The sequence below is a fragment of the Perca fluviatilis genome, chromosome 24 (genome assembly GCF_010015445.1).
Source record: "Perca fluviatilis chromosome 24, GENO_Pfluv_1.0, whole genome shotgun sequence".
Taxonomy (NCBI): domain Eukaryota; kingdom Metazoa; phylum Chordata; class Actinopteri; order Perciformes; family Percidae; genus Perca; species Perca fluviatilis.
The window spans coordinates 11,438,512-11,458,912 of record NC_053135.1 but is presented as its reverse complement, the minus strand read 5'-3'; the positions used below and the strand labels follow the sequence as shown (position 1 = coordinate 11,458,912).

Below are 20,401 nucleotides of genomic sequence, written 5' to 3'. Positions count from 1 at the left end.
AGTCTTTGTAACTGTAGAGATTATTTTGTCTTCAGAGTAAATAAATATATTTGAACAGTATTTTATAGGCTTGCCTCTTTCTGTGGTAAAGTTGCAGCACATACTTTTTTTTTTTTTGTAAATGGTCAAAGATATGAATCGGGAGCTTAAACTATGAAATGTCTGGAATTTACAGAACACAGGAGTTCCATGTTCAAATCAATTATTTATCATATTGTAGTTAATAGCAGTCAGGCTATACATGAAGGTATTGATAAGTGATACAGGGGAAAAGTAGTATTACACTGCCCTCTAAAGGTCGGAATCACACCCACAGGCTCGGCCTTGCACCATTTCTACTTACCGTACCTAAATGAAAGTATGTGATTTAGCAAGTGGCATTAAAAAGCAGAGCTTTAAAGGTTCTATTCACATAAATTAGAATACTTTTTCTAACTAAGTTGTATCTGACGTTTTATGTGCTTCAGATTTTCCAGACTTGCTGTGGACAGTTTTCAGAGGGGACTAATTCTTTGGTAGCAGTTAGTTCAAATTAGAGGCAGAAATGTCAAAAACCTCAGCACATAAAACCAGAAATGACCGCTTTGCGAGATAGCTAGATAAGTAAACAATACATGTCATTTATTTATTTTTTGGTCATTTGGGAGAACGGGCTCTTTTAAGCTAAAATGTTCAGATACAAGAACACTCTTCAGGTATGATGTTGGGCAAGGTCTCATACTTGAACGAGTACCAGCCGTCAGATGTTGTGGTGATCCTCAGGGACTTCATGGTCCCTGGGACCGGAGCGCAGCACTGCGTGATCCCCAGCATGGCGGCGGTTCGATCCCGGGCGGAGCAGTTCCCGTGACAGTAGTAGAAAGTCATCAGCTTTGGATGGACGATCCAGTTGTCCCAGCCCAGCTCCTCGAAGCTGATTTCAATCTCTGCTCTGTGGCAGTCGTCGTGCTGAGGTCTCTCCTGAGAGGGCCGCCGGAGCAGGTCGATGGCAGAAAGAGACCAGGGAATGGTCACTGGCGCGTGGCGGGGGGAGCGGACGGGACCACGAGGCTGAGCGTGGAGGTGAAGGAAGGGCGTCTTGTCTGGCTCATTGGCGCGGCACTGGCAGGCTGGACAGCGGACCTGGAGCAGAAAAGGGCCCTCGCGCAGAGAGGCGAGCAGGGTTTGATCCAGGTGGTAGGTGGTCCATCCATCCGAGCTCGTCTCGGATGGAGCCTCTGCCGCCCGAAGAAGCTGCTGCGCTGCAGTGAGGATGAACAGCTGGGCAGAGGAGTTGGCCGCGGCTCCTTCGCCCGCATAGAACCAGAAGTGGGCAGATGTGACAAGGGTCTCGTGGTTGTTGGTGGAGGGCTGGAAGTAATATGTGAAGTGGCTGTTGGAGGTTCCTCCAGGAGCTGAGTCAGGTCTGGCACAGGATGAGTCTGCCAAAGTAATATATGAGAGCAGTTAGCGACGTTTATTGTTTTTTTTTAGTGGGCAATTTGGGGCTCCCTCAGGGTCCTGCTATTATCTAGAGGAGGCTCCAGTGTCTACGGATTCTTTCAGATAATACACAGCACTATACTTTTTAAATGAGATTTGCAAACAAATTATAATCGCCCATAAAATCTTGATTTTGCTGAACTCTAGTGGTTTAACTTCTTACTCTGCCGCAGTTATGCACAGCAGCACTCTTCTATCTATGTCCAGGACACTGTGACATCACTTGTTGGTTGTGACCACACATAGGTAAAAGAGAGAGGGGCCGTGAAACTGCATTTCAGCCAGGCGTTAAGTTGCTCTTTAAAGCACATTAAACATAAACAATATACAAATAGGGTCTTTAAGTAGCCTAAAGGCCACTTCAGTTGTTATATCATATTTATATATAGTGTTAAAGGGGTGATAGAATGCAAAACCGATTTGACCTTGTCATAGTTGAATAACGACAGTTCGGTGGGTAAATAGGACATACATAGAAGCTCAAAATCCCATTGACACCCCTTTACTATGAACATCTCATAGTGTCTGGAATATGAGATTCTGTCTCGTCTCTAATGTGTGTGTATTGGGGATTCGCTCAACCAATCATGTGTGTGTATTGCAATTCGCTCAACCAATCAGCGCGCAGCTCATCTAAATAGTCATGAGCATACCATATTTGGAAGAAAAACTCTTGTTACAAATAGGGCCAAAACACAGGGACGCATAAGGGCCAATAAAATATCAACCGGGCCATTTTCAGCCCAACCAATGTTCCATACCCCATTAGGAGACCATAAGGAACAGTGTGAAATACCCTATATAATCATTCTATCACCCCTTTAAGTATTTGACTTTATTTGTTTCACATCTGCAGCTTGCATATAGTGAGTTTACTGCAATATGAAATAATGTGATTTCAGCATTAAGATAGGCAAAGCAATGGCTACGTGGAATATCTGACAATTAGCAGTGTGGTTCAAAGAAAGAACAAAAATCCAAATGTTCACGGAAGCACTTTGCTGCACTTTTAGAGAAAACCAAATCTTGATGAATGTATTTTCACATGAATGGGCAGTTTAGTTAGTAAAAAAAACAACAACAACAACAACAACAACAACAACAACAACAAAGCAACAAAGCGTCTCACCAGAGCCGGGAAAGAGAATAATTTGAGATGTTTCTTTGGTCGGACGGCTTTGACGGTTGACCCACGCTGTCCTGCTTGTCCTGGGGGCCCTCCGGGGTGCGTGCCTTGCTTCGGGCTGGGCCATGTCCCTGTCGGGACTATGCGCTAGAGGAGGCTCCTCCAGCCCGAGGCCCTCCAGAACCCGCTCTCTGAACCAGGACAACACCGCTTCCCGGGACAGCTCCTCTCCGCTGCAGGCCTGTGTCAGAACGTGGATCCACAGAGGGCCCAGGATAAAGAGAGCACAGGACGCCATGGCTGGACTGTTTTGACAACCACTTGACACTCTTGGGCGCAAAACACCTTCCACGCGTAACAACTAAAGCAGAAGTCTGACGACTTGGACCGGTTCAGAGAAGCACAGAGTTTCTATAAAGGCCGGAGGTCCAGTTAGCCCCAGAAAATTCAATCTCTCCCGTGACTTCCTTTATTCTCACGCATATTAGTCTGGCTCTGCAGCTATCTGGGTCCGAGTTAAGTCTGCAAGCAGAAGCTATTTGTTGCCAACACATGAATGGAAGATAGCAAATAATGGCCTTGGCGGCTGGGATGTTGCGTTATCTGTTTCTGCATGTTTTATTTTCTCCTTTTGTGTCCTGCGGAGTTGCTTTTTTTTCCCCCGTTGGCGTAGTTGACTTTTTTGCCTGAACGAGGGTCAAGAAATCAGCCACTGTCACACGCTGTAGGCTACGTGGAAAGTTGTTTTTTTTTACACTCTATAGCTAGTGTCAAGTCTTCAGAGCTATTTTGCCTTTACGTGAAAATGATAACATACTCTAAACTTAACTTTTTTACATTTCCCCATACTGTAGCCTTACGTCATCCTGATTATATTAAATAACACATCTTCTGTTTTTTTTTATCATCAACTGTAGTATGTGGATAATAATTGCTTACTGTAATTATACCAACAACAACTAAAAATGTTTCTCTGTAAAATAAAAGACATCTTGATGTTTGTAGTTGTAGAGCAACCTTCTCAAGAGCCTTAAAACATGAATCTGTGCCCTTTATTGCTAGCCTCGTGAGACCGTCCTGATCTCGCGAGCTCTAGTTTTCCACTCGCAGATATGCCGAGCAAATGCGAAGCAATCCATCTGGCAGAGTCAGGTTAGGCTACTTTATTGCAGGAGTGTTCATTGTGCACACTTTGACTTCATCGTGGCGGGCATCTGACACACAAAAAAAGTCTCCCTCCTTTATCTGACTGGCCTTGAATCCTTGAATCCGTCTCAGAGAAATGTTTTTTTGTGTGTGTGTTTCCGTGGGCCTACTAGGACATGTTATCAGCTGTTTAACAGGCCAAAGACCAGATGGTTACGACAGCTTTGTTTTGAACCAACCAGTTGTCTGTGGAGTTGTATTTTAGAGTAGGCTAAGACGTTTACACTTTGACACAAATAATGTTAAAGCAAGGTCAGTCACACTCAATGTTCTATTGTTGAAAATACCCCACGTAGTAGGCTGAGTCCTTCTCAGCGGCCCGGGTTCGAATCCGACCTGCGGTCCTTTGCTGCATGTCATCTCCTCTCTAAGAGCCGGCCCGACCCATAAGCGAACTAAGCGGCTGCTTAGGGCCCCGTGGCTACCAGAGGGCCCCCAAAAGCACTTGAAATGTCCCACAATAGAGCTCATAAGAGCCGGTCTATTCAAAGATAATCTTGCTGCTAATTAGTTTTTAAATGTATATTTGTACATTATGAGTGCTTAAACTAATATTTACAATACACAAGTTGGTTTAGTGCCAAGTGCAGTGGCAGCATGTTACAATGTGGAGAGTCCCCAAACCAAATCCTGCTTAGGGCCCCCAAAAGTCTAAAGCCCTGCCTCTCTTTCTCTCCCCCCTATTTCCTCTCTATATCCACTGTCACTATCGAATAAAGGGAAAAGCCCCAAAAATGAATCTTAAAACAAACAACTAATTATTACAAATGATTTGGTCAAACTAAAATAGGCTAATAGGTGATGATGCGTTCTAATGTACTGATATATTTACATTAACTAAGCTGTTTATGACAACGGTTTTACTTTATGACATCTGATCAGTGAGACTATATAACTTGTTAAACAGCGGCCACTGTGGTCACAAGTAGTCATTACAGAATGCTGGCACTTTGACGTATCACGGTGGAAAAGGAAAACGTGTAATAAAAAGAACGATAGCTCAATTAAATTTAGCTTCGCCGGTTTCAGGATTCTGGTATTTTTCATACTGGCTCACTGCCATGGCTTTTTTTTTTTTTTGGGGGGGGGGGGCATTTTTAAATATAACTCATCATCAGCAACGTTATAGCAACACCTGCGCAAACCGTCAGGAAACAACCAACTCTCCCGGTGAGTTAGCTAGCTAGGCTACACACTTTGCTTTACTTTTTGTGATGTTGAAATGTCTCTTTTGTGGCATGCTCCAACGTAGCGTTAGTCTGGCAGTAACACGAGAAGAGAATGTCACAGAGTCAGCAAACTGACGCAGTATATAACGTCTGTTACACAGCAATGTCTCAACTTTGCTAATGTTAGCTTAGCTTAGCTAACAAAAGAACTAAATTATGTCTATTGTTAATGTATTATTAGTTAGAAGAGTGCGTACTTCCCATGATGTCTTTACCCAGCAGATTCCCTAACGAAATATTTTTTTTAATCAATTTTGTTATTCATTATCTTATTTCTTCATCATACCTGCAACAATTATTATTATATTTTTTTTTTACTGGAAAATAGAATACATATGATCAGTCAATGCAGTACGTAAACAGATAAGATACAGAAATATAAACAAATAATACAATATTAAGGTAAAAATGGAAGTAATAGTCTAAACAGAGGGAAATAAAAGATACAAAAGGGACAGACTTTCAAAAATCGTTAATAATATAGACACCAGGAGCACTTAAACAGAGAAATTTGAGTAGACATCAGATATTAAGGTAGCTTTCTTATTGGATACCAGCTTTAGAGACTCTAAAGTACATTGGAATCAATGAAATCAACTTGGAATAATTTGAAGCACGGTGTCGATCTGGAAAATTTCGCCTTATGGATATGGAACTTACCTAATAAAATAAAGAGATTTACAATATTAGATAACTTTCTATCTTTACATTCAAATCATACCTGCAACATGTTCGTTTCCGGTTTGTACAATATCACGTGCAGCCTACTAGGGTGCTTGCCTATTCTATTGAGTGTTTGATTTAATCTTGTATGTGTCCTATTTTCAGACGGGTATAATGGCCATCTCCTGCTTTTTGAATACAAAGGTGCCTCGCTGTGTCAAGCAAGTCCCAGTATTCCTGCCAGGTTTTGTGCATGATAGTTTTACTGTAACCTCAACCACCTGTTGTTTTAAATAATTGTTTTAGCCAAATATGTCTCCTTTTTCCATTTCCTCCCACCCATACATGAGCAGGAACCCAAAGGAAGAAGCTATCAAATCCCCTATGTAGCCTCAGTAGCACATGAACAATGTCATACACAATATCCTGCCTGCGTGACAACTTTCCAGACTTTGACTGTGCTGGCAAACTGTCTGAAGCGATTACAACACTGGGCTGGTTATTGTCTTCCACCCCCATATTCCAAGTAGGCCTACATCAGCTACTAGGGCTACACGCTATTAGAAAAACATGCGGTATGCAATAACGTTGTTGAATATAGCGATAACGATATTACTTGCGATAAATAAACAGATATTCAAGTGTCCTCATTTCTGCTGCTTTCAGTATTCTGCTGAAATACAACACATTGCTTGTTGAATCTCAAACAAATAAAAGGAAATAATTTCCAGCATTATTTCATTGAACAAATTGAACATTGAATTGAATATAAAAGGCACCACTGGGGAAAAAAAATAAATTAAAAAAAAGTTACGTTTTAAAGTGCAGCTTTCTGCTGATAAAAAAAATCGGAGTGTCTTTCACGATATGTTGCAGCCTTTCGCGATGTGTATATTGCGCCAGTTAATATTGCGATGACAATCGTAAAAAAACAATGTTTTTTGTTGTGCAGCCCTACTATGTACACTGAAAGGCGGTCTGAAACTCTCTTTTTCACTGCATCACTGCGTCACTACATCATAATAAGGGATGAAGAATGCAGCACCTGTATGCCCCAGTCTCTGGTTCTTTTGAGCCTGAATATCTTGTGTTGTTCAGTGATGTTTTGTACTATTAACTGCTTGGGTAGCAGTTTACGTTTCTCTTTTAATTTTTGCTGCAGACTTGTATCTATGGATGGCATAATGAATCTCCACGGAGGCATAGCTGATAATGGAACAGGGGGCTAATAAATGCTAAAAAAGTTAATTGCCTCCATACTTAATACTTAAAGTCTTATTGTCTTGACCAAACTATGCAGGTTGTGAATCGCCTGCTCCAAGCATGGCTACAGTTTCCATTATATTATGCTTATAATTATGGTGGAAACTTCCAATGATGCTTTTATATCAGAAACAAATATGTAATGAACATGTGGATCTCAAGATAAAATATGGATGCAGTGCACTAAAAATCAATGTCGGTGTGTTTCGAGTGATGCATTACGTATGCGGTTATGACGCTGATAGTCTTAATTGTCAGACTGAAATGAAAAATGACATAATTTACCAGAAGAGGGCGTTAAAACACTACATCACCAGATGTGTGTCTTTCATGACAGCAACATTCTTTTGGCCAAAACACAGCACAGGCATGCAATATATATATATATATATATATATATATATATATATATATATATATATATATATATATATATATTACATGTTACATTACATGTCATTTAGCTGACACTTCCAATAAAGTGCTTTCAAACCCTCAAGGGGCAAACTCCAGACAAGTAGTACAAACTACATTAGCTTTAAATAAGCAAAACTACAAAGAGCCATATGAAAGTACAGCTTCAGGAAATATATATACATTTTTTTAAATTTATTTTTATGTTTATCCGAGGTGTAGTCGGAAGAGATGTGTTTTTAGCCTATGCGGAAGATGCGTAGGCTTTCAGCCGTCCTGATGTCAATAGGGAGCTCATTCCACCATTTAGGAGCCAGGACAGCAGACAGTCGGGACTTCGTTGAGTGATTAGTTGTCCCTCGCTGTGAGGGGGTAGCAAGCAGGTTGGCTGATGCAGAGCGGAGTGAACGGGGTGGGGTGTAGGGTTTGACCATGTCCTGGATGTATGCTGGGGCTGATCCGTTCGAGGCCCGGTATGCAAGTACTAGTGTCTTGAAGTGGATTCGGGCCGCAACTGGTAACCAGTGAAGAGAGCGGAGGAGCGGTGTAGTGTGAGAGAACTTGGGGGAGGTTGAAGACCAGTCGAGCTGCTGCCGTTCTGAATGAGCCGCAAGGGTCAGATGGCACATGCCGGCAGGCCAATCAGGACGGGAGTTGAAGTAGTCTAGACGTGAGATGACTAGAGCCTGAAGCAGAACCTGAGCCGTCTTCTGCGTTAGAAGGGGACGTGTCCCTCTGATGTTATGCAGCATGTATCTACACGATGGGGTAGTTGCAGCATTGTTGGCAGTGAAGGGGAGGAGAGGTGGTCGTCTATATATCGATATACTTCAACTGAAATTGTATGTGCATAATTCAGCATGATTTTAACACCTGTAACTCAACATTAACTCTTGTCCCATCATCATGTTGATGAAGATTAAAAAGTCTCAAAATTAGGGGGACCAGATTTCCCGGAACTAAAACCGGGACACTTTTTCGCGTGACCGTAGTGCCCGTGCTCCCACCCGCTTTTTAACATGAACATGTGCCAGCCCAGGTCAAACATAGGTCACAGACAGATTACAGACGTAGACCGCTACGATTGACTGACACACACACACACACACACACACACATACACACACACACACACACGTGAAAATCATACGCTGGACACTTTGTAAGTATTTCTACATGGGTTTAGTTAATGCTCGGGCTATAATAAGACCACGTCGGCTATGTAATAGCTGACAACCAGGACAATTTCCTAGCGGTTGGTGGGTTTTGTCGGGACTCGGGACAGGCAACTAAAAATCGAGACTGTCCCGGTCAAACCGGGACGTCTGGTCTACCTACTCAAAATAGTTCAGTGAAGGAAAACTTGATCAATACTTCATCTGTTGCTTATCATTTTTTCAACATTGAAACGTTTAAATTGTCTTGAAACACCTATTCATGTAAGTAACATTATAAAAAGATGTACAAGGAAAAGCCAGACTCTTGGTTGAGGACGGGCTAATTCCTGCAGTTTAACGGTTAAAGAATTCAAGCTCTAAGAAAAACCATGATAAATAAGTGAATAGGTTGAACATTTTCATATTTACATCCCCCATTTTGGTATCACAGGGAGAAAAATGTGTTTAAATAAAAAGTTAACAGCAGAACTGACTTTCACACGTGCATAGAATAGAATAGATTTTACTGGTGCAGATGTGACAAAAAAAAGACCAAAACACAATCTTTAGCAGTACCCTTTTAATAATTCATCTCATCACATTGTTTTTTTATATGCGTTTGGATAAAACCAATGGATACATTGGATGAAATTAGAGCTGCAAGGATGAATCGATTAGTTGTCGACTATCAAATGAATCGCCAAATATTTTGATAATTGATTAGTTCGGTTTGAGTCATCTTTATGTTAAAAAAGTACAAATTCTCTGATTCCAGCTTCTCAAATATGAATATTTTCTAGTTTCTTCTCTCCTCTATGACAAGTCAACTGAATATCTTTAGAGTTGTGGACAAAACAAGGCCGGAGGACGTACACTGGACTTTGGGGAAACACGGATTGAATTTTTTCACCATTTTCCTACATTTTATAGACCAGACAACCAATCGATTAATCGAAACAATAGTCATGAAAACAATTAGTTAGTCGCAGCCCTAGATGAAATCAATTAGGACGTCACCGCTCCTCCCTGGGACACTGTTGTCAGACGCAAATCTCCTAAAGGTGACAGGAAAACAGCCTCAGGTATGACACGTTTAACGCTTCAACTGTTTGCAAAAACCGTGCACAGTGCCGTGCAGTACGTGTGTTTTATTATTAAACTTACCAATCACTGACAAACATAATCCACAGTCAGATACTTGGGAAGATCATCGCACTGAGCAGGTTCTCCCAGATTGGCAGAGGTGGCGTTACCGTCGCATGATTGTTTGCCCTCACACCTGAGGGTACATTCAAAAGAAAAGCAAGGGGTCACTAATGCATATTTTTTTCATTAATAACCCAGAAACCCAACCACTTTGGAAATGTAGGCCTATTCTGCATTGAGAAAAAAATATGACCAGCCATTTATACTGCCAGTATTATTACTATTCAGAGATTTACTGCATCTACGTTTATTATTATTATTATTATTATTATTATTATTATTATTATTATTGTATAGCACAAATAGTAATACACACAATACACACAATGTTTTCAATCTCCCCGCAGCTGTGGGACTTGCACAGAAGGTCATGTCCGAAGGAGTGTCGGTGCAGGTGTTCATGTCCAAACGCCCGAAATTGGCCCTCACGATGTTAAGGACTCCTGTTTCTGAGGGTGGAAGAGAGATGAAGACAAAATGTGTCATAACACAGACAAGACTGACTAGAGCTGGGCAATAGATCAATATTCTATCAATATCAGGATATGAGACTAGATATTGTCTTAGGTTTTGGATATCATATAATAATAATTATATAATAATATTTTGTGAAAGCACCAATAGTCAACACTCCAATATCGTTGCGGTATCAATATCGAAGTATTTGGTCAAAAATATCATGATATTTGATTTTCTCCATATCGCCCAGCCCTAAGACTGACTTAAGCTAAACAGAAACCTTATTAGACATACAATGAATTAACTTAAAAAGAAATTTTATGTTATGCAATCCACAGCCATATACCCTTCTTCTTGTAATGTCTTAAGCATTTCTTCCCTAAACCTTACCATTATAATCAATTATATTCCAATCAACACATCTATATTATATATATATATATATATATATATATATATAATGTGTGTGTTTGTATTAGGGGTGGGAATCACCTATATCACATATTATTGCGATTTTGAACATATATTCTGCTATTTATCGCAATTTATTACCTTTTTTCCAACTTCAAATTTTTCCCAATTTCAAAATATGTCCCCAAAAGGAAATTTTGTCAACAGCTGTTTTATCTAAAAAGATACATTTCTCTGTTTGTTCAACTCACTTCAATTTTGTTGCTGCAAAATGGGATTGTCAAGCAGGCAAACTGACCAACACATATATAATAATAGATCGATACTTGGCATCTGTGTATCGATACAGTATTGCCACGGAAAATATCGCGATACTATGCTGTATCGATTTTTTCCCCCACCCCTAATATGTATGTGTATGTATGTACACAGTATACTGTAGATTGTATTGATTGTATATTTAAGTATGACTATATTTATTAAAAAAACATCATGGAGAGACTTAAAAAAAAAAAAATAAACAAACATATCCATGCAGCCAGAATTGTAGACGCGTTCTTACCACACTCTAGCACTCCAGCTTGATCTTCACATACAACAGTGGTACGCACATCTGTAAAAACATCAGGAGATAAGGTCAGGTCTTAGCTTGCCAATCCTAAAATCATCCTAACATCTCCAGCGATATCTGCAGAATTATCCGGCTGTTATATTTAGCCTCTGCTAGTGCTTTAAAATACTCACCAGCACTTTTCTTGTTACAGTTGTAGGTGATCTGAACGAAGGTATCTTCTGAATAGTCGCACACAAACATCTGCCTATTGGGCTTGGGCAGTCGGCATTGTTCCAGTTTGTCACAGCTATAGAAATATTACAAAAGATCAAAATATTGCACAGTCAAGATTATCTTATGTGCAAGCTAATGTCTGGCACAATTATCTGTCTATGTCACAAGATAAATACGGGGGCTCGTGAGATGATTGATGGGGCAGGAAAGAAGAACAAACACAGTTCTGCAACACACATTTGTATTCATTATTTTGACTTTTCTCGACTTACTTATGTTTTTTGTTTGATTTGAAGTAAATGTAACTCACATGAACTTGATCCATCCTATCATGTCTTTGTGTATGCACTTCTCGTCTGAGACCACGGCAGGCTGGCTTCTGGCAGTGCAGTCAGCAGAGCTCTTCGCACCATGCTGCACTGACAGCACTTCAATCACGTGTTCTTCAGCTGATCATACACACACACACACAACATGGATCATGAAGCAAAATATTAACAATGGGTGATTGTAGGAAAGGGAGAGAACGGAGCTGAAGCCCGAGAGTCAATGGATAGAATACTTACGGCATTGCAGCTGGCTGTTTACACCAGGACATGCCACATCATAGAGTTGTCCTGCAGCAAAACATTGTGTAAGTACTGTATATCAGTTGATCGCACTGTATAGAGTAGAGGTTCCCAACATGGAATGGCGTTTGCAGGGAATATTTGAAGGGTCGTGATATGATTGACAGGAGAATTACTGGATCATTTTGTTTCTTGGGGTTTTATTCTTTACAGAATAAAACCATTTACTGGCACAAACAAAACATAAATCAAGGAAGGAAATCAGAGGACCATATAATATAAATTGTAATGATTTACCATCTGATATCCAACACCAAGTTGCAGCCAAGACTGAAAGATACAAAACATAAAAAAAAGATAGAATTGATCCTTTAAATGACAACATAACAAAATAATTTGGTCCCATTTTTCAAGTAACTCTCAGTTAATGACCATTTAAAGACAACAGAACAGGTGGTATACCCACCGGCGATGATTGTCAATCTTGTGGAAAGCATCTTGCCAGTCGTAGCAAGTGACACAGCAGAGCTCAGCTTTTTATACAATTTCTTCTTTATTTGTTTTGTATGCAAACGCAGACATCCTTAAATAGGACTGCCCTGAAAACCTACAGTTGTTTACCTACAGTAAACAGCTCTGGGTGTGTACACAGTACAGTAAATACAGTACAGAATTTGATTATGATTTATGTTTTATGAGACTGTTTTAAGGCAGAAGAAGAATACTATCATACAGTGAGGTCCAGCACTTTGGCTGTACTCCTCATACTTGGATAACTGATTTTGAATTCATATGAACTGGAGTGTTCTGTGGCTGGAAGGACTTCACAGCTCCTCAAAGTCAAACCTGCCATAAGCGGGATAAAGTCGGGGAGATCTGAAGCATGCCCGGGTCCTTTCAAATTCAGTCATCCATTACCTCGGCTCCACATTGGGTGGCCCGTTCCCTCAGAGGGGTGTCAGTGGATCAAGGTGCTTGGCTTAAGTTTGACAAATTTTTTTTACAGGAAAAATAGTGTGTATGTATATATGTGATTGGCCTAGAGATTGGCATGGTTTTATGTTGGTTAGCCTAATAGCTGGTTTGATTTGCATTGAGAGATGATCTTATGGAAAGTACCCCATGCCAATCTCCAGGTATGGTGAAGGCTATGTGGTGATGTGGGGCTATTTTAATTCCAAAGGCCAAGGGAACTTTATCAGGATGCATAGTATCCTGGATCCATGAAATAACTGGCCTTTAAAAATAAACATCTGCCTGCCTCTATGGGAATTTAACATAGGGGTGTACTCACTTTTGTTGCCAGCGGTTTAGACATTAATGGCTGTGTGTTGAGTTATTTTGAGGGGACTGCACATTTACACTGTTATACAAGCTGTATACTTAATACTTTACATTGCAGCAAAGTGTCATTTCTCCAGTGTTGTCCCATTAAAAGATATAATGAAATATTTACTAAAATGTGAGGGGTGTACTCACTTCTGTGAGATACTGTATGTATGTATATATATGTATATATATATATATATATATATATATATATATATATATATATATATATACTCATGAAATTATTTATGTATATCTGAGATTTTGACTATGCTGCGTTTGAATACAGAACAAGTCATCTTAACATTGACTGTGAAGTCGCTCCCTGTCCATTGCATCGTTGTTTCAAAAAGAAACATGACCACTCAGTGTGTTATATAAATTAGAGATAACATGATGACTTGTAGAAATGCTGTATTCATTCTCTGAAGCTTAAATAAATTCAGAAAAACAAACCGATGACAAACATTTACTTAATATAACTAGATGACATTTGGCTATGCAGTGCAGTGTATTTAGTATATTCATCTTTGTCTTTGCCAAATATTAGCACACCTCAGGGTACAACACAGACAAGTTAGAACACTTTGTTCCTGTGGGGAACTTTGAGAAGACAAGCATAACCTAAGACTAATAATTACATTTCAGCTCTCTTAATACTAATAACAGATCTTGGTATCAGCTGATATTATTCTTTATAATCTTAACACAGTCACATGCAAGCTCTTGGTCAGAAAACATTTTGCTTGGGAGCATCCTAATTCATGAAATTTATAAAAAAAAATGTATAACCAACAAAATTTAAAACTAATATTTTCAGCGTGAAAAAAACTTTATAGGACTAAAAAATTAAACTGCCAGGTTTTTTTAAAATGTATTTATAAAATCTTAAAACTGTTTCACAAATTGCTGCATATTTAGCCCATGAATGACTGAATCTGCGCTTACACACACAAAAAGCTTAATTTAAATGTAATATTAAGTGGTTTCCTGCAGGTCCAGCTATGCAACTTCTATGTTTTTGAAGAACAAAATTACAATTGCTTTTTGGGATGAATGGAAGATAGTGAATTTTTACTTGTGCTTTTGAATGAGACCCTTGATACCGAAGAACGCACTCTTATTTTGCTTTGTGAATAGATTAAAGGAAAAAAACACGCATTCAGTGTGTGTAGACGCTTTTACATTTGCAAGTTTGTGATCCTATTTAATAATACCAATATAACAATTCAAAGAATAACTGGAACGGCTAGATGTAACAAAGTTCATAAACATAAATTCATAAAGAAATAAAAGGGAAAGTATACAAATACATACATTAAGTCAGACTCAGTGGTGAGTGAAACTGAAGCTGAGGGACACACACAGAGCTGTAGCCGAGCCAAAGTAGAGCACTTTTTAATTCATTAACTTTATCGGTTATCAATTAAATAAAACACAGATACAGATAATCTGCAAACTGCCAAGAAAAACGGCCTGATAATCGGTCTATCCCTATCCGACCACTTACATTGCATGGCATTGTTATATCACTGCCCTACAGTTGGATGAATCACTGCCCTTTATTCTTAGACTTTCTTTTTATAGCAACTCCAACTGCCACATGCATGCTGTTTCTGTTCTGCCTGTCACTCACACACACACATAAACACACACACACACACACACACACACACACACACACACACACACAAGCTCCCACACTCCAAGCCCTTTAGATAATGTTATCAACTGAGTGTGTGTGTGTGTGTGTGTGTGTGTGGGGGGGGGGGTCATACACGGCAGCCCAAGAAATGTGACCTATCTGTGGTGGTGCAGCTGTCGTTCCAAACCTGAGGGAGTTTGGGGGGTGGAGATGGGAGAGGGAGACAGAAAACATGAGCTGATTTAAGTGCCTAGAAGACAAAAAAAGGTTAAATTGGATTTTTTTTAATATATATAAGTGCTCACATGTAGTTACTGAAAACACACTAGAGCAGAAGGCCTGAGTGGTTTGACATTTAGGAAAAAGGATCTCTCTCTGTCTCACCACTCTTCCCCGGGGCTGAAGCTGTTGAAAGGGACCATGGCAGTGGCTGCTAATGCTACATGATCTAGGGTGGACTTACACCTACAGCCCATGCTCGCTAAAGGACACGTAGAGACACGGGCTTTAGCAAATGATTTGAGATGAAATATTTTGCTTCATGGATCTTGTTACCTTAACTTTGACTTTGCAGGGATGTTCAAAGGGATTCCTTTCAGCTTTAGTGGCAAAAGTGAGGTAAGATGCATTTCTTTGTATTATCGGGGAAAGTCTATTTCAGGAAACTCTGTGGATCAGCAAATTAGTGGGATATCAGAAATTAGCATATGCAGCAAATCCATATGCTAATGTATTCTTTGATCATTAATTATTCTATGTATTGCCATTTTGAATAGTTATTCGATTGTTTCCCCCCTAAAAATTACTTTCATGGATTATGAAATTGCAGGAAGTCCTGATACCAAAAAGTGAGGCCCTGTGTGAGCTGCTCCTATCAGTAGGACAAAGACACACCAGCAGTAACTCGTTTTTGAGGAAGAACTACTTAGGGAAAGGTTGTCCGAGGTAATTGTGGCGAGGAAACGGGAAGCAAATCCCTGCCTTCAGTGTCAAAGTCCTTTGGGCCATCCTACCAACCTCATTCTTAAGACTTCTATAACTTATATCCCATGCTTTAAAACACCCCTGGCTACTGTTTTTGATCACACACACCAGTAGTGTCTTGAATCCTCACATCCTGGCTACAGTACCATGACTACTTCTGTCTGTATTGCACGTTATGTGTACGTACTACGGACACAGGTTGATGTGTAATAGAAACATTAGGTCATATCTTGCTTTGCTAAAGAGTACTCCAACAATGTAGTGGCCTACATCCTGCACAAGACTGTACCGCTTTCTCATTCTGATACAGCTATACTGTACATATTTGTTATGGTATGGTATTTTTTTATAGTATCTTTTTCATATTTTTAGTGCAGTTTTTTCTTTTTTTTAATGTTCTTGACCGTTGCAGTGCTTTGCCTGTATTTTCATTTCCTCAATATGTTTATTGTATGCACCAAACAACAAGGCAAATTCCCTGTAAGTCTAAACCTTGGTAATGAACCGCTTTCTGATTCTAACACTAAGTTTTGGGGGACTTGCAGGAGACCGATAAAGAGGCAGACACATCTTGACTTTTAGCCTACCGTATGGATCAAACTCCCAAAACGTTGGGTCCTACGCTTTACATAATGTAACTCAACAATAGCATCTTTAGTGAGGCCTCCCTTTACTGAATGTAGAATGCCTTAGTTTTTAAGGTTTCTGCACAGCAATGCTGTCATTTTTATGGATAGGAACTTATTATTCACAAAATAAAAAAACTGCAAAAGTTTGAAGCTGTTTGAACGGATTAACGCTGATTTGAATTTTATCTGATGAGCACATTCACTAGCAAACCGTGTCTGTGTTCAAACTGTGAAATATCTGAACATAACTTTGACGTCATTCTGATTGATGTACTCCGGTGATTACAGTCCCCGGTGCAACAGCCCAGGTCAAACGTCCTCTGCACTCCCTGTGAGCCCAGAGATATCTGAAGCAATGGAGGCTTTCAGAAGAGACATTCAATAACTGCAGCTCATCTTGATACCCCAATCAATTACCAGATAAAAACTCCAGTCCGTGAAGACGTTCGAGAGAAATCAAGATGGCAGAAGGCCCCGGATCCAGTCCCAGTCTCAACATCCCTTCCAAGAGGCCCAAAGTCACCAAGGACCAGATTGTTCCAGACGCTGAGGTTGCAATGCAAGAACCCACGGCGCCAGTTTTCACCCGCAAGCTCCGCAAAGCAGCCGTAGGAACAAGTTGTGATATCCGGCTGAGGGTGTCAGTGGCAGGATTTCCAAAACCTCTGCTGACTTGGTACCACAACGATGAGCTCCTCCCAGCGTCAGAAGCCCAGGGCTCAGGCGGGCTGTGGATACGGGACTGCCGCACGAGCGACGCTGGCTTGTACACTTGCGTGGCGACCAACGAGCTGGGGGAGGCAAGCTGCAGTGCCGTCTTGGCCATTATGGACCTTGGTGAAGGTAATCACAAGCAACTGAAACTTACACTTTCTTTACTTACAACACAGGTTAATATTTGGCAATAGCTGTTATTTTTAAGACCCAAAAGGTTCCTCAAATGGACCAATCACTAATTTACACCGTTTTTGCATTTCCATGTGTATACAGAATACCGGTTGATTTAGGACAAACACTGGAACACCCTTATATTTCTAGATAAAAATATTAAAATCTGTTAAACTAATGGCCATTCTCAACACTTTTCTAATTAATAGTAGATCCTTTGAAACATTAACCCAATCGGTGAAAGCTCACCCAGAGAAAACAATATATCCCAGACTTTGCTTTTGATCATCAGACAGTTTCCATGTCTGCAGATCAGCACTGGGGGATACTTAAAATAAGCTTGTTGACGTAAGTAGAGACTTGTTGGAGGGGAGGAGTATCGCCATTGCTTTCTATTAGCTGCACAGCGGAACCTTTGGGTGCTGTTTGTTATGTTTACTGAGCTGAGGAAATTGGGATTTGCAGAACATTTGCAGAACAAATGTTAGGATATTAGGATGTTGTATCTAATTTAAGCTAGGGGAATGAGCCTGGGGAAAGTAACCTTCAAGACTTTAAAACTGAGAAACATCGGCTGTTTACGTGATTTAGTAGTTATATCGGTAATCACTATCATCCACTGCTGTAGATTAACGTAGAACTACGAAAAAACGTGCTCTGGTTTATTGGCATTTCTTTTAAACCAATCACAATCGTCATTGGCGGTGCTAAGCGCCGAGCGAGGCCACAGTGCCACTGCATGTGTACGTTCAAAGGTTGTTTTAGTCGTGCAACAGAAAACTCCGATTGGACAGATAGTCTAGCTAGCTGTCTGGATTTACCCTGCAGAGATCTGAGGAGCAGTTAACCATAGTCCTCACAAATCCCCCCGAGTTTAAAATTCCAACACAAAGAAAGCAGAAGCTACCGTACATCCGGCCGAAAAGAGTGAAATCTGGCGCATTTTCCAGCGGCAACGGAGCGATCCCAGAAGTGGAACGTCGCGTATATAGACTATGTTTGCGTAGGTTTCGCTGACGATGAAAACCTTCAAGATTTACTTACCAAGTTCAGGATTAAGCTGTAAAGATGATCTCTGTGTTAGAATTTCTGCCGTTGCAGCTCTGTAACATTCCCAGGATTACAACATTTGGCGGGACAGTTTCGCTCGGGTGCAAGACATAGATTCTTTTTCTCAAAGGCCTCTGTTAGTCCTGTCTGTCCCATCCTCCACATCATCTTTATCATGTCTCACTCACAACTCTCAAACTCTGAGCATATCGTTAGCCTTTTCAATTGCCTTTTTAATGCGCTGGACTCCAAATAATTTAGAGCAGGTTATGAAGTAAACTAACCAGTTACTTTAAAAAAAAAAAAAAGGTAACTATCTCATGCATTGTTAACATTTCTGGATATGCTTTAGTGTTTTGCACTTTAAGCATGATGGATTTGAATAGATTGTCTATTATTTCCCACTTTATCTTGTCACCTCTGCCTTGCAGAGATAAGGATGGCATTTGTCAGTGAAGCTTCTGTGGCTTTTTTAAGCTTAACTCTCCTCAGTAACCAACTCTTGGATAAGCATACCCCAGAGCCCTATATGTCACGTATAGCCTTGCAAGTCATGTGACATTGGTTGCAGTGCAGTGCAGGTTTTTACGAAATTGTGTGTGTGTGTGTGTGTGCGTGTGTGCGCAATTGTGGTGAGAGAACACAATAACAGAACTGATCCTTAAATCAAGTATCAATGTCTTTCCAGTGGCTCTGTCTCTGTTCTTTCTTATTATGTGATATACATTTTGATGGTTTCTGAAACACATTTGACTCACCTGAAAACAACATGACTAATACCATACCATTGTTGCTAAGGATAAGAAAAATAGGATTTTCTACAGGTAAAGCCAACACCAGATATTCTTTATTTTATAGATCAAATGAGCAGTTCATGCACAATCTGCTATACCTGCACTGCAGTTGCATTGTTACAAACTGAGTTTGAGATTCAATTGAGTGGTGATTTTCAACTCTATTTAGGGCCTAATAAGCAGACAATGTTATAATGAATTTTAGAGCTGGCTCGTCAACTGCATTTTGCAAGGATATTGACATCACATTTGGTGGTATAAATACTCCTGACTAGTTTGCATCATCCATTTGAGTGACCGAGTCTCGTGCGTAGAATACAGAATAAAATGTTCAGTGAGATCATTGTTTAGCTGGCCGATCATGGTCTTGTCCCCTTGGCCTGTGGAGAAAGTTGGGCTCACATGTCACCCGCTCTCGCACTATTTGCTGGCACACATGGTCCAGCTGGCGCATCACTCAGCACCTCTCTGTCTCGCTCTCCTACTTTTTGAACTTCTTACTTCAATCCAGCATCCAGTTTCTACTTTTTGACCTCTGTTCCTCATTACCTATTTCTGCTCTTCGTTTCTTTCTTTTCATCTGCCACTCACTGTCTCCTCTTTTGTCTCGGTCTGCTCATTTCAGCTTAATTGAAGTTATGAATCAGATGTATCTAAGAACGCTACAAGACAGCACAGATCACATGCATTATTTTTGGTCCATTTTTATATTTCTTGTCCCTATTTTGATTAAATCTCTATGTCCAGAGCTGTAGGTTTGACTTTGACTGTTGTGAGACTTACTTAAAGTGATGGTTCGGAGTAATTTACCCTAGGGTCCTTTGCACCATGACCTCGAGCCAAACACCCCCCCCAGAAGCTTTTTTCAACTGGGTCTAACACTGGGCGAGTTAGCGTAGAGTAGCGTTAGCCGCTGAGTAACTTAGCGCGGGGCGCTAATGGACACGTTTGTATCTCTTAAATGACCCCACTAATATGCCGAAATGATACCAAAGGTCTACACTAGTATATATAGGTTATGCTCTCATAAAAACGATGGATTGGAAAGTTTGTAGGTTACACAGAAGTTTATGAACGCACTGCTCTCTTCTGCTCTCTGTTGCTGCGTCT

General features: G+C 40.3%; 3 protein-coding genes across 7 annotated transcripts in view; 1 reads left to right on the top strand and 2 right to left on the bottom strand.

Moving 5' to 3' along the window:
* Positions 1-192: 192 nt before the first annotated feature.
* On the bottom strand, positions 193-2,906 carry inha (inhibin subunit alpha). The gene is made up of 2 exons (XM_039792838.1): positions 2,612-2,906; positions 193-1,421 (listed from the first exon to the last, which is right to left on the bottom strand). Exons 1-2 carry the CDS (start codon positions 2,904-2,906, stop codon positions 673-675), a joined length of 1,044 nt encoding a protein of 347 aa, XP_039648772.1. The 3' UTR covers positions 193-672.
* Positions 2,907-9,076: 6,170 nt separating this feature from the next.
* On the bottom strand, positions 9,077-17,103 carry LOC120554163 (L-rhamnose-binding lectin CSL3-like). 3 transcript variants are annotated; one of them, XM_039792852.1, is made up of 9 exons: positions 16,977-17,076; positions 12,270-12,302; positions 11,970-12,020; positions 11,714-11,852; positions 11,361-11,476; positions 11,179-11,229; positions 10,063-10,195; positions 9,705-9,819; positions 9,077-9,595 (listed from the first exon to the last, which is right to left on the bottom strand). In XM_039792852.1, the coding sequence occupies exons 1-8, from the start codon at positions 17,056-17,058 to the stop codon at positions 9,708-9,710; spliced, it is 717 nt and encodes a 238-aa protein (XP_039648786.1). In that variant the 5' UTR covers positions 17,059-17,076; the 3' UTR covers positions 9,077-9,595; positions 9,705-9,707. The 3 variants fall into 3 exon arrangements, with proteins under 3 accessions (XP_039648786.1, XP_039648787.1, XP_039648789.1); XM_039792853.1 differs by having other exon boundaries at positions 10,072-10,195; XM_039792855.1 differs by lacking the exon at positions 12,270-12,302 and having other exon boundaries at positions 16,977-17,103.
* Positions 16,987-20,401, top strand: part of spega (striated muscle enriched protein kinase a) — a 53,375-nt gene continuing 49,960 nt past the window's right edge. For all 3 annotated transcript variants that reach the window (XR_005638322.1, XM_039792785.1, XM_039792790.1), the window contains exon 1: positions 16,987-17,402. Coding sequence is in view for 2 of the 3 variants with exons in the window: in XM_039792785.1 (XP_039648719.1) it covers positions 17,021-17,402 (382 nt within the window). In the remaining variant the exon portion in view is untranslated. The remainder of the gene's footprint in view (positions 17,403-20,401) is intronic.